This window comes from Camelus dromedarius, chromosome 31, assembly GCF_036321535.1.
Source record: "Camelus dromedarius isolate mCamDro1 chromosome 31, mCamDro1.pat, whole genome shotgun sequence".
In the NCBI taxonomy this organism is placed as follows: Eukaryota; Metazoa; Chordata; class Mammalia; order Artiodactyla; family Camelidae; genus Camelus; species Camelus dromedarius.
This window is the reverse complement of record NC_087466.1, coordinates 13317544-13335861: the sequence shown is the minus strand read 5'-3', so window position 1 is coordinate 13335861 and position 18318 is coordinate 13317544. Positions and strand designations below refer to the sequence as shown.

At 46.6% G+C, this 18318-nt stretch overlaps 1 protein-coding gene across 3 annotated transcripts in view; it reads right to left on the bottom strand.

The window, feature by feature from the left end:
- Positions 1-3233: 3233 nt before the first annotated feature.
- The window catches only part of RNFT2 (ring finger protein, transmembrane 2), a 56673-nt gene continuing 41588 nt past the window's right edge, over positions 3234-18318 (bottom strand). For all 3 annotated transcript variants that reach the window (XM_010998670.3, XM_031442842.2, XM_031442841.2), the window contains 4 exons: positions 10468-10617; positions 9041-9106; positions 8803-8904; positions 3234-4465 (listed from right to left, as the gene is read on the bottom strand). In XM_010998670.3, the coding sequence (XP_010996972.1) occupies positions 4331-4465; positions 8803-8904; positions 9041-9106; positions 10468-10617 (453 nt within the window). In that variant the 3' untranslated portion in view covers positions 3234-4330. The remainder of the gene's footprint in view (positions 4466-8802; positions 8905-9040; positions 9107-10467; positions 10618-18318) is intronic.

Genomic DNA, 18318 nt, shown 5'->3' with positions numbered 1-18318 from the left:
GCCAAAGACCTTTGCGTTTTCATTTCCTTTTGGAAGGCTGGTCCCCAAAGACTATGGGAGGTTCTGGCTGCACACCCCAACCTTCTGTGGGACAGAACGTCATACCCTCACCTCCTGTCTTTGTCGTATTCCTGAGAACACCTCAAGGGGAGGGTTGGCCTAAGTAGTACCCTTGGGTTGAGCAACAGGTTGGGGCAACCTGCCCAACAGTTCAAGGTCAGTACACAAAGCCATCGTTTATGCATAACATCATGTAGATAAGCCAATGAGCCTGCAGATTGATGTCCCCAACTGTGGGCAAACAGGCTGCTCTACATGGGATACTTTCACCAGCATTTACCTGGCCTGAGATGTACCAAAAGGCCAAATTCTAGTTTGTTCCTAAGACTGGTAGGTTGAAGACAGGTTGTTTTTCTAGATAATAAATCCTCTTCTTCTTTGGGGACCCACCCATCCCCACTTTCAGTCCATGTGGCTTGGAGAGGTAGACTCCATCTCCCACCCACCTCTGTCCCCACATCCAGAGCTCAACATCTGACCTAGGCCCGTTCAGCATTCCCAAAGCTGAAGTGACTGGTTTGGGGACAAAATAATGAGAATCAACCTCAGGACTCCTACTGGAGCTTTGGAAAAGCAGGAACTCACTTTGCTGGGGTCTGAAGCTGGTAGAACATAAACACAGAGCTTCTGGGGGCCATCTTACCACCACATGGGAGCCAACTCCCAGAAAACCAAACCATCTCAAAGGAAAACAGAATTGAAGGATGGAAAGACACAGTTCTAATATCATTCCTGGAGCCCCTGAATCCAGTTGTACCTGAAACCCATACTGTTACACGAGTCAAATAAAGTACTTCTTTTATTTAAGCTGTATTTGAGTTGGTTTTCAAGTAACTGCAAGCAGAAAGTTCTGCCTGATGCGCTTTTGTGGACAACTTCATAATGTTGACCAAGAGTATGAATTCCCACCAAATGCCATTAATTTACATCTTAAATATCATCATCTGGCATCTGCGAAGACCCTTCTTGAATCAGCCCACACATCCTGGGGCCATTCAACCTATAGTTAACGGCCACAGTGGACACTATAGATGCCACACCAAGATCCCTTGTGATCCCTTCCACCAGTTCTGTGGGCCATCCTGCACCTGTGTGATTCATGGCACCTGACACCTTCAGAGGCTTGGCGCCTCCTCCATGGAGTGCCTGAGAGGTACTCACCCCTATCAGCCCCCAGTTAAGGACTGACGGTGTGGGAGGACAGAAACCTCAAGGTGGGGCAAACTCTGAGATGCAGCTGGTGCTCCAGAGCTCCCCGTGGGACCAAGCTGAGGTGTGGCTTCTCTGACAGTCGCCCTCTTGTTGGGTTTCATACCCTTCCCTCTCCTGTCTCACTCATTACCTTCCTGGTTTCTCCTGGGAGCACTTCCTTAATAAATCACGTGCAACTTCATGGGATCCACTTTAGGGAAAACCTGACATCAGATGACCACCCACTGCACAAAGTGCTTCTTTGCATTTGCCCTAAAACATGTCCACTGGCTTCAAGGGGTGAACAGAGACTCAAGACCACAGATGTAAGTTTCATTGACAGATCATATTTATTGGCAGTGTCAACTTCAAGGGATGTTAAAACACCAAAAAGCAGCTCTGTTTGGCCCAGTATTAACAGTATTAAAAAGATTCCAGGACTTGCTTTACATTAGCTCTTTCCAACCCTCAGTCTTGGCAGCCCTGGAAGTCTCCCAAGGTGTTGAACCTATTCTGTCTGGGTCCAAAGCTTGCCTTTTTAGCTCTCATACTTATTCTGCTCAAGATCTTTTACATTAAGAGGGCCATTTCCAAGAATTTGTGGAACTTGAGTCAGTGAATCATAAAATATTAAGAGAAGGATTCTCTGACCTGACACTCAGTTAATCCTGCTTCTAACAAATGAGTTGCAGAGCCAAGACAGGTAAAAGAGAATGGCATCGTTCTTCCTTTCCAATGGTGACTTTTGGAGGCTTTTACTAAAAACTCGTCCTGGGGAATACACGCAGCCTGATGTTTGCACTGGTCACTGTTCCTCCCTAGAGCAGAAGTTAAACCCTCCCAGCCAAAAGAAAATCTCCAGAGGTGACTTTCCCCCAGAGGGTAGGAAGTGAATAAATAAAATCCTTAACTAAGTCATCCCACCTGCCCCCGAGGGTCCCTAACATGTGACAGTCTTTATAGTGTTGGAGGCTTGGGTCATTATCTGCAGAATGTTAGAAAAAAAAATTTCTTTTGGTGGCATGAATGTAATTGACAAAAACGTTGGCATATTCGCCAGTAATCTAGTGTTAGTTTCCCTGGTTCCAGTAGATAATACACTAGGCTTTGTCACCCTGGAGATGGCTACAGGGAGGTGAAGTGACTTCCCAAAGTCATGCAGAGTTTGGAATCAGAAATCCATGCCTGACTCCCAACAGACTGCTCTATCTGCTCCACCACACGCTGGCACTTTAATAAGTCTTCTCCAGCTGCAATTTCTCATGCTTCTTTGATGGCATCTGCAGGCAGGGCGATCTTTCTGATAAAAACCAGTTGCAGAAGCTCCTGTTGCTTCCTTTCAGTTCTTCCTCAAGGCGGGGGGAGCAGAGAAGCTGAATCCACCCGGCCCTATTTCCCTCTGCTTCCCCTTTCGACTTGATTATCCAGGCAAGTGGGATTGTAACATCGTGGCCATTGCCATAGTAACAGAGCTTGAAAGATGCCATGCTGCCCTGGAAGGGATGTCTTGCTGGGTACCAGGAAAGAGCCAGGGATACCAGGCAGAGGAGAAGGTCTTGGCTTGAGAGCACAAAGGGGCAAAAGTCCTGAATCTCTTGGGGGCGGGAAGGGCATGTGAACACTGGCTGAGAGCGAGGTGGCAGCAAGGCTCCCACCATTTCTCCTGGGGCTTTCTTGCTAATTTGCTCAGTAGCCACACAGACTGCTTTCTCTGTAATGTGGATGGTGCTAGCCCGTTGTGCTGAGGCTGACAATGAAAGAACAGAGTTGGGAGAATGGCAGGGTAGGCAAGATTTCAGTGGCTTCTAAGGGATCACCTGTGGCAGATTTCAGAGCAGGGAGGGTCTCATGGGTGGAGAAACGTGGTATAGATATTAGTAGCAGTGATACAGAGATTCCAGGAACACGGATCATGACTGCTCTATGCCAGCACCCTGGCTTGTGGAAAAATCTGTAACACTGATCATGCCTTTCGCTCTGAAGGCTACCAGGGGAGAAGGCAATGACCAATGGAGCTGTTGACAAGCCTGTGACTTAAGTGACAGGACAAAAGGAGGAGGAGGGAAATAAAGATGGGAGTGGGCACCCAGTGATATCTGCATCTGGACCAGAACTGACCTTTCCTGATTAAACATCCCAGCCAGAGACCAGCATAACAGCAGTGTTCAAGGACCAAGTCTTTCCATGGATGCAGCCATGACTAGATTTCAGGAGCGAGTTTTCACTATGCACGTTCTCAATACAGTCCAAATTGAATATGCTATGCACCAGGGCCACGGGTGGGCATCAAAATCACCTCTTGTGCTTTTAAAAAATCATGTTTCCTGGGCCCCACATCTGCAGTGTCTGAGCAGCAGGTCAGCATGTGGTTAAGAGTCAGGCTCCAAAGCCAGACAGTCCTGGGTTGAAAACCTGGTCCATCACTGCTTGCCGGGTGGCTCTGGGAAAGTCACCACATGGAGCTCCGGGCCTCAGTTTTCTCATTCGTGAAATAGAAGAAATAATAGTACCTCCACCATAGGGCTGTTGTGAGAATTACAGGAGGTCATCCAAGCAGGGAGCTCAGTGCTGTGCCTGGCTTGCACTGTTTGGGACACCAAGTTACTGTATGTACAAGGTGGGGCACAGCATTTGTATTTGGAAAATACTTCACAGTGATGCTCATCTGCGGACCTGGGCCATTTTGGGGAAGGCAGTACCTCCAGGCCTCTTTCCAGTTTGCATCATCAGGTATTAGGTCACCACAGGTTAAAACAACCAACATCTGGGACTTGGTCTATTAGCAGTTCCTTGACTTGGAGGGATGTGGGAGACACACCTGGGCAGAGACCAAGTCTGAGTGAGAAGCTTCCCCACGCATAAGAGAAGGATGCACACACCATGAACAACAAGAGAGGAAGGCGAAGACGGGTAGGGCAGGGGCCTGGTTTTAGAGGAAGGGATGGAGAGAGGCAGGAAGGAGGATAGTTAGTGCTTGAGGCCTTTTTGTCGAGGAAGTCCCCAGTGTCGGACCCAATACAGCTGACCTGCTATCCTCTCCCTGGTGTGCCTGGGAGCATCAAGGCTGCAGTCTTCAGCCCTAGTACACTTGGAAGTGTGCCGAAGTGGCCCCGTCCTTCCAGCAGCGCAGGGTATCCACGGCAACCGAGCGGCAGAGTGGGCACGTGCGCTCACGATCCAGCCAAAGGCAGAGGCACTCCTCACAGAACACGTGCTGCGGGGACAGAGGTCAGTACCACTGGGGTCGCTTTATGGGGCATCCACCATGTACCCACTGCTGGGACCAGCAGCAAACAAAAAGACAATTCCCGCCCTCACAGAGCTTGCATTCTTAGCTAGAGAGACACCTGGAAAGATGAATCTCTTAAGAGGTAAAGTCTGCCAGTGGTAAGTACTAAGATGGAAAAACAGGAAAGGGGGGATTGGAGGGCCTGGGAGGCCCGAGATGATAAACAGGGTGGCCTGGAAGGACGTCCCTGAGATACCGCTCTTTAGGCAAAACTTGCAGGAGGGTGATACCTGAGAAAAGAGTGCTCTAAACAGAGGGAACAGCATGTGCAAAGGCCCTGAGGCAGGAATATGCCTGCTGTGATGCAGGGACAATAAGGAGAGTGGGGTTGAGCCTGGGGGTGGAGGATGGGATGAAGTCATAGAGTTGTGTAGGGCCCCGTGGGCCCCATGAGGGCTTTGGCTTTTATTCTGAGAGAAATAGGGAGCCATGGCAGGGTTTTCAGCAGAGGACTGATTTGATAGGAGTTGTATCTTAAAAAGATCCTTCTAGTGGCTGGGTTGAGAATAGACCATAGGGGTCAAGAGAAACATGAGGAGACTGGAAACATTAACGGGTTCCACCACTCTCTGGCTATATAACTTGGACAAATGATTTTAACCTCCCTGTGCCTTTATTTCCTCATCTGTAAAATGGGGATACTACTCCCCTCATAGGAGGATCAACATTAAAAGCACTTTCACATGACAATCAAATGCAGTATATGATTCTTGACTGGATCCTGGATGGGAGTGGAAAACTCTAGCTCTGAAGGATATTTTGAAGAAGACTGGAGACATTTGAATATATATTTAAATATTAGTATTTTATATCAATTTAAAATTTCCTGGGTGTGATAATAGAATTGTGGCTAGGGGAGAGAATGTCCTTGTTTTTGGGAGATGGCTGCTGAAATATTTAGAGATGAAGAATCAAAATGTTAGCAACTTATTTTCAACCGGTTTAGGGGAAAAATTTATATCAAGAAAAAGCAAATGTGGTAAAATGTTAATAACTAGTGAATCTAGATAAAGGATAAAAGGGTTCTACTATCATTCAACTTTTCTGGAGGTTTGACATTTTTCAAAATAAAATTGATAATATAAAATGATAGTATAAAAATCCAAACAAAATGTTTTTTTAAAAGTTAAAAAAAGTTATTGAGACCAATGAATGTTCTCATCTACTCACCTATTCACTCACTCATCTGCCAATCCATTTGTCCATCCATTCAGTCACCCATACATTTTTTATGTCTATTCACCCACCTTGGGTCTCACCCAACCACCTCTCTGCTTGGCTACCATCCATATCCATCCCAATCATCTGCCCATTTCATCTATCCCATCCATCCAACCACTCATCCATCCCATCCATCCATCCATCCACCCATCAGTCCATCCATCCATTCCCCCTATCCATTCATCTCATCCACCCATACATTCATCTAATATTTACTGAGTCAGTACTGTGATTCCACTACTAAACAAGACAGACACTGTCACCACGCTCATGTGGCTTATAATTTGGCAAAGAGGAGACAGACCTTACACAACCAGTTGCCCAATTAGCTCTCTAGCTAAGTTCCATGAAGGAAAAACACTGAGTCCATATAGCTGGGGGCACTGACTAGTCTGGGGAGACAGAATCAGTGAAGCCTTTATTGAGGTTGTAACACTTGCCTCATTCATTCATTCGTTCATCCTTTCAGTGCATTTAGGAATGAACGTGAGGCCCTTTCAACTGTGGAAGTCATCTCTGCCATTCCAAGCCCATCTCACAGCAGCAGAGAGAGACTGAGCCGTGTGCTAGGACTGCCATGTTTGTGGGCTTCCACCAGCACGAGGCGTGGCCACTACTCCTAGACCCAGGATGGCGGTGTCTTGTCCAACCCTCCCACCAATGCCAGTCCAGCTGTTGGAAGGCGCAGCGGAACGGGGAGAAGAATGGGACAGAGACAAATAGACTAAGGCTTGGAGAGATTGCCAGAAAGGAAGAAGACAGACTTTCACCTTGACATCATGTTCAAATAATCTCTGCTACCGAGAAGGAAATACAGATGGCTCTGAAGCACAGGGAAAGACGATCATCTGCTCTCATAATTAGGCAAATGCAAATTAACACTGTACCGAGATAGTGTTTGTCACCTGTCAGGTTGGCAAGGCTCACAAAAGGCTTGAGAACGCGGTGTGTTGGTGAGGGAGGGAAGCAAGAGGTCGAGCTGCACTCTGCACTGGGAGCGTAAACGGATACACTCTTTACGGAGGGCGATTTAGCAACAGCTGTCAGAACTGTATACCCTCTGACCCCATAATTCCACCGCTAGGAATTTACCCTGCTCATGTGCATGTGACATGGAATACGTGCCAGCAACAGCTAATATTTATTGAACCTTGACCACATGCCAGGAGTAGTTCTAAATGCTTTACCTGAATTAACTCATTTAATCAACACGATGAGCCCAGTTAGTGCTATAGATCGCCCCATTCCTGATCGCTCGTGGCAGCCATGTTTGTAATAACCAGATTATGAACTACTAGATGCCCGTCAATAGGAGAACGGTTAAACAAATGATGGTCTATCCATAAAATGCGGCGTTATGCAAGTAAGAAGCACTCTCTAAATGTAGAGCTTCAAGTCAAAAAGGAAAGATGCAGAATGTAGCTTGGGGAGAACGTGCTTCAACTTATATCTTTTTGGAAAAGATGTGCGTGTGTGTATGTATGTGTTTTAAATTCTGCAAAGCATCTCTGGAAAGATATAAAGGAAACTAGCAACAGTGGTTGCCTGTGTGCATATTAAGGGGACTGGGGAGCTGGGGACAAGGGTAGGAGCCCTGACATCACTTCCCTTTTTGTAACTTTAACGTATTTTCTTAATGAACTTTTTATTTTTGAATGATTTGAGCCTTACAGAAAAGTTGCAGAGGTAGTAGAGAACGTACTCATACACCCCTCACCCAGTTTCAGTCTCCCCTAATATTAGCCACTTACATGACCGTGGTATGTTTGTCAAAGCTAAGAAACCCACGTTGATGCATGACTATGAACTAAACTCCAGACTTTCTTCGGGTTTCCTGAGACTTGTTTTTCTCTCATGTCCTCTTTCTGTTCCAGAATCCAACCACTACATCTAGTCATCATGATTTCTTTGTCACCTTTCTGAATTTTGAGTCATGCAAATTTATTCTCGATTTTAAAATAAATACAATCAAAAATTAAAAATGAACCCCCTAAAAATTCCCTAACAGCAAAACCCCCAAAAATGTTGTTGATGCCAAAAAAAAAAAAGGTGCCCCACCTCCTGTCCTAACTCTGGAAGGTGGGTGGTGGTCAGGGCGCCATATGGTCTCCCATTCCTTGTGGTCTGCAGGCTATGCCTCCCCCAAAAGCCTTCTTAACCTGCAACTCGTCACTCTCCGTCCTGGTCCCCTGGGATGCTGCATGAATCTCTCTTACACAGCACTTATCACTGCCTGCCTTGTTTCATAGTTATTTATGTATGTGTCTGTTTCCCCAAGGAGACCGTGTGTTTCTAGAGAAGGGGGTCTGTGTGCCCTCTGCCTCTCCTCCCTGGTGTTTGATAGGATGCTTTGACTCATACACATTTGCTGAATTGACATCTTAGTCCCTGATGTCAGGAGGAGGAGGAGGGAGAGGAGGAGGAAGAGGGGGAGGCAGAGGAGAAGAAGAGATAAAGTTAGGCAGTTAAGAGTGACCAATCAGTACACAGCAATGGTTTGGTGATCAACAACTAACAATAAAAACACACGGTAATAATAATTATAATTACATGAGTAACTGTAATAATAGCAACTTGTAGGGCTGAATAATTCAAACTTAGCTCTTTCCAGAGATGATCTCGTTTAATCATAATAATAGCTGTATGAAATAGGCATTATTATGATACCCATTTTATAAATGAGAACAATCAAGGCTCAGGGAGATGGACTGAGCCACTCAGGCTTCACAGTGCTGCTCAGATTCACGCTCAGGATATTGTGACACTACACTATGCTGAATTTTTCATTTTCTACAGTTTGCTGATGAAACCGAGGCTCAGAGAAGTGAAGTAACCTGCCCAAGGACAGCCAGCTAGTAAAAGGCAGAACTAAGATTTGAACCTGGGTCTGACAGACTCCAGGCATGACTGCACTATTCCCAAAGACCAATCCCACAGCCCTGAGGTTTGGTCACAGGACAGACATTTGGGACTTCTGCATGAGGCAGGGCTCTGTGGTCCCCTGGCTCCCGTCTTCAATGACCCCGCCCAGCTCCGCTTACCTGGCACATAAGGATCAGAGGCTCTCGGAACTCAGCCTGGCAGATGGCACAGATATCACCGGCTTCTGTGCACTGCTGCCCAGTGGCCCGGACCCCGTAATTCTGTTTGATGGAAGGGAGAGAGGAACAAACACAGCTGAGGTCCCTCGCTGGACAGACACCCTCAGAAGCACTGTGAGATCTGTTTCCAGTTCCTGGTTTCTGTGACCTCGCTTAGGACCATCAGAAGCCAACTCACCTGAGAGGTGCAGAGAAGCTTCAGGGCTTTCCTAACTCCACCCACACGGCCACAGATGTCGAATGACTGAAAGGAGAGCAGGGTGATGGCTGAAAGGTATCCAGGGGCTGTTCAGGATCTCTCTCACCATGCCTGAACAAGCCCCAGGGACCCCCCCTTATCTTAGACTCTGAACATTTTCAGGGTACAGCTTCCCATTTGAAACTCCTCATTCCCATCAGTTTTGCTCGGCTTTCATCTTGTTGTTTTCTATCTGCAGGTTCCCCTGCCAACTGGTCCACGATAGCAAATATATAGCACGCCTACTGCCTTTCTCCCATCCCAAGCCCAGGACAGGCATTGCTAATCGATCACAGCACTCTTCTTCTGAGCCAGGGCATGCTCATCCTTCTCCATCTAGCACTCCAGTCAGCCACTGCCAGCAGATCAGAATCAGCAGGTAAAATAAGCCCCAGCAGTTGACACTGCATGGACTGTCTCACTAGTCCTGCTGGGAGGAAAGAAAGGGAACACATGCATTCCCCCAGGATTCTCTGAAGCCAGAAATAGATAAGGTAAAAGAATGAAGAGCACGTGTTTATCGTTAGGGGAGGAAAACCTGATTCGTACTAATGATGAAAAGAGCAGTGATGCATACTGATTTGCAGAGTTGAGGGTGTGCAATTTAAGAGGAACAGAAAACAAATTCCGTGGCAGTATTATCGCTGGGTTATGAGCTCCAGGCTCTGGAGGTAGCCTGCCTGGGTTGACGCTCATTCTGTGATCTCCAGCTGAATGACGCTGGGCAAGTTACTTCTCTCTGGGCCTCAGTTCCTTGCACATTATATAGGAATAATAACAACATGTATCCTGAAAGGTTGTTGTGAAGAAGACGACGTGAAAGGACAACATATGGTGAGCTTGGTGGGCAAGAAATTAGGGCGGATGTAACCATAAAAAGGAGTGAGGGACTGATACATGTTACAATGTGGAGGAATCTCAGAAACATGATGCTAAGGGAAAGAAGCCAGACACAAAGCTCATATAGTGTATGATTTCATTTATATGAAATGTCCAGAAAAGGGAAATCCATAGAGACAGAAAGAAGACCAGTGGTGACCAGGGGACTGGTAGAGAACAAAAGAATGACAGCTTCATGGGTACAGGGTCTGGTAGAGGACAGAAGAGTGACAGCTTCATGGGTAAGGGTTCCTTTCTGGGGGATGAAAACGTCTTGGAACCAGACAGAGGTGGTGGCAGCACAACACTGACAAGCCACTAAATGCCACGTTCATGTACACCACAAAGTGGTTAGTGGTGAATTTTGTGTTGTGTGGATTTGATTTTTCCACTAAACAAAAAGAGAAGAGGGCTCCCCACTTGCCGCCCAAGGTGCAGCCAGTGAGTGGGTCCTCCTTAGGCCAGCCCTGCAGCCCACGGCCCCTCACCTTGCAGAGGCTGTAGAGGATGATGAGGACCCCTCCTAGGAAGTAGCTGTTGGAGGCATCGTCACCCATGATGTATTTATACCACAGCTGGATGGGAACGAGGGACCGGAACAGCTGGCTCAACTCCTCGATGACCAGATAGAACTTTCCCTGCAGCCATGCACAAAGCATCAATTGTTATCAGCAGTAAAGACCCAAAGGACCCAGCCGGGGGGCCCCTCAGCCCAGGGAGTAATGACATTCCAAGTCACAGGCAGCCCATTAATCAGCCCTGGAAAGCACTCAGGCTGGCTCCTAATGGGCCTGCGACATGGCCGGGGAGACGTGGCCCCTGCCCAGTGCCCTCGCCCCCTGCCCACCAGCCCAGGAGATCAACACTCTGAGGATCGCATTTCAGGGAGGGAGAAACTGGACACCTTTGGTAGAGGGTTGGAGTGTGGGTCACTCCCTGGTGCCTGCTGTGGCTTTGAGGGCTCACAGCCAATCACGGGGGCTTGGTCCGCGGCCCCGCACACAGATCGCCCTAGAGGGCTGACCCAGGCATCACAGGTTACTGCCCTCAGTGGCACAGGCAGGGTGGACCACAGGATGCAGGTAAGGGCAGGCAGAGAAGTGGAGACAGGGGAAGGATGTGTCCTCCTTCCCAGCTCCACTGCCTACCGTCTCCAAGGAGGCAGGCTCACATCCAGTGAAAGAACATGGACTTGGGGTCTCACACTATGGAGACTCAGACTCTTATCTTGCTGGATGTTCATGAGCCTCACTGTCCTCACCTACCGGATGGGAATCACAATCCCTTCCTTCTAGGGATGAAGATGAAAGGGAAATAAACCGGAAAGGCACTGATCCTTGTGCCTGGCACAGAGCAGCGCTCAACAAATTCTACTTCTCTTCCTCCCCTGGCCTTCGTTCAAGCCCCTCAAGCTTTCTGGGGCCTGTGCTATAATGTGGACATGAGAACCACCCACCCTGTCATATCTGATAAAGTTAAACAGACACCTACTTAGGACCCAGCAATTCCACTCCCAGGTGTGCACCTGAGAGAAATGAAAATGTGTGTCAATTTGTAGGCAAATGCTCAAAGCAGCTTTGTTCAAATACCCCCAAACTGGAAACAGCCCAAATGTCCATCAACGGAGGAATGGATAAACAAATTGGGGTATATTTATACAAAAGGATGTCATTCAGCAATAAAAAAAATGAACAAATGTTTACCATACACAACAACATGGATGAATCTCACAGACATTCTGTCCAATCAAAGAAGACAGTTATAAAATAGGACATATTGTATAATTCTGATTTATATGAAGTCTTAGGATAAGTAACATCAAACTGCAGTGATGGAAATGAGATCAGTGGTTGCCTGGGGTGAGTTAGGGGAGGACTGATTACAAGGGGGCATCGAGGAATTTTGCAGAGTGAAAGAAATTTTAGATTTTAGATTTAAAATTTTATAGTTTATACAGTGATTGGTGTGGTGGTTACCTTGTATATACATTTGCCAAAACTCATTGAAATAGATGCTTCAAATTTATGCATTTTGTTGTACAGATATGTAATATTATACCTCAATGAAGCTGATTAAAACAAACAAACAAACCAACCTAGAAACAAACAAATAGCCCTGCCCCAGGCATGCATAGCCTTATTATACACGTGAATAATCTTTGCACCAGCATTTCTACTGCTAGGAATTTATCCCAAGAAAATAATCACAGATCTGTGCTAACAGACGTGCCAGTAGGAATGGTCACTGCAGCGATCTTTGTAACAGTACAAACAAAAGCAGGTAACAAATTGAATGTGCAAAAAGAGAGTCTGGTTATGGTAGAGATCTATAATGGAAAGCCATACAGCCATTCAAATGGCTGAAAAAGAGGGACTGTATAGTGAAGAAATCCAGCCCATACCATGTTAGCCACGTGACCAAGGTGAACACCCCAAGTGGTGAGTCATACTGAAGCCTGAACCCTGATATGATGCACTAGGAAGGACACAGCATCACTTCTGTGATTCTGGTCAAAAGCTCATAACCTCAATTGAATTATACGAAAACAGGAGACAAATCCTAACTGAGGAACATTCTACAAAATAACCGTCCAGCACTCTTCCAAAGTGTCAAGGTCACAAGAGACCAAGAAAAGTCGAAGGAATTGTTAGATCAAAGAGGACTAAGGAGACACGATAAATAAATGCAACATGGGATCTTGGATTTGATCCTCGATCAGGAAAAGGACATTAGAGGAACAACTGGCAAAATGTGATAAGGTCTGCAGTTTAGTTAATAGTAACGGTATTGACGTTGATTTCCTGGCTTTGCTAACTGCACTACGGTTACATTAGATGTTAACTTTAGGGGACAGTCGGTAAAGGGTATATGGGAACTCTCTGTACTATTTTTGTAACTTTTCCTTAAGTCTAAAATTATTTCAAAAAAAAAAAAAAAAGATAAAAAAAGAAATCACCCTGGCAAAGGATATCTATTGATTCAGGGAAATGCCCACACTATAGCTCCAAGTGGAAGAGATAAAGAATGCAGAAACTACTCATTTTCGTTGTGGTTTTCTGCCTTTTTCAATTTTTTGTACTGAGCATGTGATTTGTTTAAATTAGGGGGAGAAAAAGGTTATAAAAATGTTGTGTATCCATCAAATGGATACGTGCAGAATGTGGATGGAGACTTTATATCCATCCCATTATATTCCATCTTGATGGGCTGGACACAGGACCCTTGGAAAGGGACCCCTTGAGCAGATGTACCCACGTCTGCTAAGGACCAAGGAAGGGCATCCAGTTGGCCATTCACCCTAATGCCTGACCTTTGTGATTGTTTGGCTGCCTCCTCATGATGAGGTCATCACTTTCCAAGGGGCCCTCTACCTGCTCCAGACTCCTACCAGTCCCTGACCCTGAAAATATCCTCTGGAGGGAAATGCTGGTTTCCTGCCAGAGCCTGTGGGAAGGTGATCACTGGGGAGCAGAGACATGGGAGATGGCCACCATGTTGGTTTTATATGCCAATGGCATGATGGAAGCTGTAGCAATGGTGCAGCAGCTCAGTGACAAGGCTGTTCAACTCTGTCCACTTCCTGACAGCAGGCCCCAGGATCTGCAGAATGCCCATCCGGTAATCCACGTGTTCCATCTCACTCCAGACCAACAGCACAGTCTCTCCCAACTTCCAACCTTAATTAACTTGCTTTTGTCACTCCTCCTTGAATTCAGTGCACTTCCAAAGAACTCTCCTTTTCTTTCTTCCTTTCCTTCTTCTCTCTCATCCTTGCACCCATCCTTCCTTCCTTCCCTACCTCCCATTCATTGATGTATCCTCCTCTCTTCCCTCTCCCTCCCTTCCTCCCTCCTTCCTTCCTTCCATTATTGAACACCCTACGTACCAGACACAGTGCTAGGCTCTGGTGATAAGATATCCAAGACCTCATTCCTGTCCTCAGGGAGCTCATTAACCAATGAGGAAGACAGATACAAATCAAATTATTACAATACAGTGTGGTAGAACTGGTAGAACTCTGCTAGAGGTGAGTGCAGAATTGAGGCATGGGGTGGAAATGGAGGCGGGGGCCTGATTAGGTCAGTCTTCTAAGAGAAGGTATCATCTAAGCTGATCTTATAAACCTTGCAGCCCAACGTGTGGTCCCTGGACCAACACTGTAGGCATCTCCCGGGAGCTTGTGAGACATGCAGAATCTCAGGCCTCACCCTAGACCTCCTGAATCAGAATCTGCAATTTCACAAGATTCCCAGGTGAAGTGTGTGCACATTCAACTTTGAGAAGCACTATTTTAATGGATAAGTAGGAACAAGGACGGTGAAGGAAATGTGGGCAGGATGAGGGAAGAAGGATGTTCCAGACGGCCAGAGGTGACCAAAAGAATGGTCAATCTTTTGCCATCTTGCTGGTCAGTGTTCTGCTCTGTCTGCCTGGCCTCACGGTGGGTGAGGACACAGCCACCTCATGAAAGGTCCTATGTCCCTGTGTCTCTCGGAACCCCTGCGTGCCGGCATCTGGCTGACTCTGGGGACAGACCCTGCTGTCCCCTCTCAGGCTAAACTTGCACAACCAGCCTGCGTGGTGGTTAAGAGTGCGGCCGCAGGCATGGCTGTGTTCCAATAAAATTTTATTTACAAAAACAGGTGTTGGGGCATATTTGATCTGCGCTCTGTGGATTGCTGACCCCTGGTCTAGAACATCAGAACCTAGACACGTCAAGGCTTGGTGGGGACTCCAACGTACCCCCAGAATTTCAGAGCAGGCTCAGGGACCAGCTTCTTGGCCCTTCTTTCACTTGCTTTGTTCTGTCGGCCAAGCTCTCCCCCTGCAGGTGGAGTACTGGTCCCCTACTCTTTGCCAAGTGAACACCTGTCCATCTCCCGGGTAGGTCTCAGTTGTCTGTCATGTCCTATGAGAAGCCCTCCCTGACTCCTTAATTAAATTAGATGCTCCCATTATACTTTTTAAATCACTCCTTTAGAGCACTTCTCACAATATCTAAAAAGTTATTTTAATATCTCTCTCTTCCTCTGGACCACAAGACCCATAAGCGTGAAGATAATTTGGTTCCTGGTCATATCCCGAGCACAGAGCACATAGTAGGTGCTTATTTAAAAAGTAGAGACCTCTGAAGGGAAAGATTTCTACCCTTATTACTCAGGTCAATTTCTAGAGTTGATGGAAATTGGTGGAGAAGGAGAGCTGGAACATGGAGGAGAGACCTTCTCTAAAAGCAAGCCCTGATGTCACAGAAAATAAAATAAAGGGAGAGAGAGCCTGTGTGGCACCATGCTAAAGGTAGCAATTAGCTGCTGGTGGGGGGGGGGCACTTGGAGAAGGAGAGAAAACCACCGGGGAAAACTGGGCATATCCCAGTGAAACCATCTCTCTCTAATTAAGCAGTTTTATAATTCCAGGTTGCTTAAGCATGTTATTTCTGACGACCACCAAATGGAACGTGTGGTTTCTCCGGGGTGTCAGAGAACAAGGAAAGTGATCAGATTATGAGCCGTCTGGCCTCCCTGCCACCCGTGAAGGGGGACAGTGGCAATTGCTGCAGAACTTGGGCATAGAGAGTTCGCTGCTGGGATCCTGACCAAGGGGGCGGGGGCGGGAGCACTGAAGCGGGGAAGGCGGATTCTGTTCTGACTTTCTTCCTGCTAGGATGGGGGAGGGACCAAAAGTGAAGTGAGAAGCAAGGAAACAACAAAGGGCTGCCTCTGGAAGACAGTGGGAAATGAATGGGATGCTAAGGGGCTGAAGAAAGGAACAGAGAAGGAAAATTCTGGAGGACATACCCACCTGGGAAAGGTGATGTGAAGAATTCTGGGGGTGAAGGGGAATGGAAGGGAGACGCAATCAGATAGTTGTTAGCAGCCTTAAGTGTACAAAGATATAAAGAATGGATAGACAGGGATGATAGATGTTTTTATGTATCCAAATTAATAATGTATATTTGTATGGCGTTACCTGTTTATGAATCTCTTTCACACACATTTTCTCATCTACGGAAGCAGGACAGCACAGTGGTTAGGGACACGGGATCTGGGGCTCCAAGGTCACATCTGCCATCTACTAAATTGGTTGATTTGGGACAATAATTTAACTTCTCTGAGCCACAGTTTCCTCAGCTGTAAACGAGGTTGAAAACACACACACACACACACACACACACACACACACACACACACACACACACAGAGTTGTGTGCAGACAAATCAGCTCTCTGGAAAACAAACAAACAAACAAACAAAACAGCCCTGATGTGTGTGTTTCCAATTTCTGTGGTGTAAATACTCCCACAAGGCCAATTTCAAGCCACTCAAGATTTAAAAACTGCTGGCAAATTTCCTGAAAATGTAACCATTGGCTCTCTTAAGCCAGTGCAAGCTGGCTCCAACATACCAAGGAGATTGTGAGGATTGAATAAACCTAAAATACAGCATCCAGGAAGGACCCAGTTCGTGATAAGAGTGAGTAAAGAACTTTACGATGAGCCGGGGTACAGCTTCTTTTAGAGATGGGATACCTTTTTAGAGATGGGATACCCCAGTTTCACAAGAGCTCAGGAGTGAACTAGAATGAGGCAGAGGTGCTATCTGGGACGCCCAGGCCCAGGCCCCAGGAGATCTGGTATTTGTCACTGCCTCCCTGTCACTTACCCTTCCTCCTCCAGCACCACATTGTAAGAAACCCAAGGGACCAGGAGAGACCACATGAAGAGGCCGCGTGGAGACGGAGAGGCTCAGAGTGAGACTCCATGGGCGAGAAGCAAGGAACCCAGCCAACAGGGAGAACTGAGGCCCCAGATGTAAGACTCTGGGCAAGTCATCCCACGCATGTCAGCCGAAGCATTAGACCTGTGAGTGAAAAAGGCATCCTGGGTGGTTCAGCCTCAGCAGACATCACATGGAGATCAGCTGTCCCCAGTGTTTCATGGCTGAACTCCTCCTGACCCACAAATCATAGGAAATAATAAAATGGTGGTTGTTATAAGCCAAAAAGAAAGAAAGAAAGAAAGAGGGAACAGAACTAAAGTACTCATCTAAGGCTACTCAGCTGGTGCTATGGATTGAATATGTCCCCACTAAACTCATATGTTGAAGCCTTAACCCTCAATGTGATGGTATTTGGAGAAGGGAGCCTTTGGGACATAATTGGGTCATAAGGATGGTGTCCTCATGAATGGGACTTGTGTTTGATGTGCTTGTTTCTTAAAAAACAAAAACAAAAACAAAAATAAACAAACAAAAAAAAACAAGCACAATCTTATCTCAGGGCCTTTGCATTTGCTCTTCCCTCTCCTTAGAGCATCCTTCCTCCTGATGTCAGTCAGCTGGCTGCCTCACTTCCCTTGGCTCTTGGCACAAATGTCACCTCATCAGGAAGTATCACTGAATAATGTACATAAAATAGCACCCATGAACTTCCTACCTTTCCCTGATACTCCCCATCCTCTGTATTCAGCTTTCATTTTCTATATTGCAAACTTTTCCACCTTATTCTCCACACACCCTCTTCCTCTATCTTGCGAGCTGGAACTTGGATGTTATAATTGGTGCTCTAGCTGCCATTTTGGTCCATGAGGAGGAGTCCCACACCCCAGGATTGGTGTAGTAAGCTGGAAGATGTCACACTATCAGGTTTGGATTGCTTACCTTTGGATTTTACATGGGAAGATGTAAACTCTTTTTAAATTTAAGCTATTATTATTTTGGGTTCTTTTTCTGTTTTTGGAATTTGCCGTTACTGGCTTATCCCAGTTCTAACTAATACAAAGGGTTTGGCACTCAGTAGATGATCAATAAATGTTTGTTGAATGAATGAATGAAACAATGAATGGGTGGGCTAAATGACGTGGTTCAAATAGCTAGGTTTCCCACAGATGTGGCTCATGGAGAACCCTGATGCTGAAGGTGCCAGGAACTGAGGGTCGGTGGATAAGGAGGTGTTTGTAAAATGATGCCTGGAGAGAGGAAAAGGGGCTGTCCAGTGACTGCCAGATTGGGCACAAGAGCACCATAGGACAGACATGCAGCAGGAAGGTAGGAAGGAAGGGAGGGAGGGATGGACTGTGACACTGGGTGCAAATCCCAGCTCTGCCTCTTCCAAGGTGGGAAGGCCCTGGAGCCTGAGCAAGTAAAATGGTGAAGAGCATGGGCTTTGGAGTCAGATGAGCTGGGTCTGAATTCTGACTCTGTCTTTCACAGAGTGACAAGTCAATTCATCCCTCTATGTCTCAGTTTCCTCATTGGTAAAATGGGGCTAATGCTAGTACCCACCTCCTAGGATTGCTGGGAGGATAAATGAACTAACGCGTGTAAAGCTTTGAGTTTAGT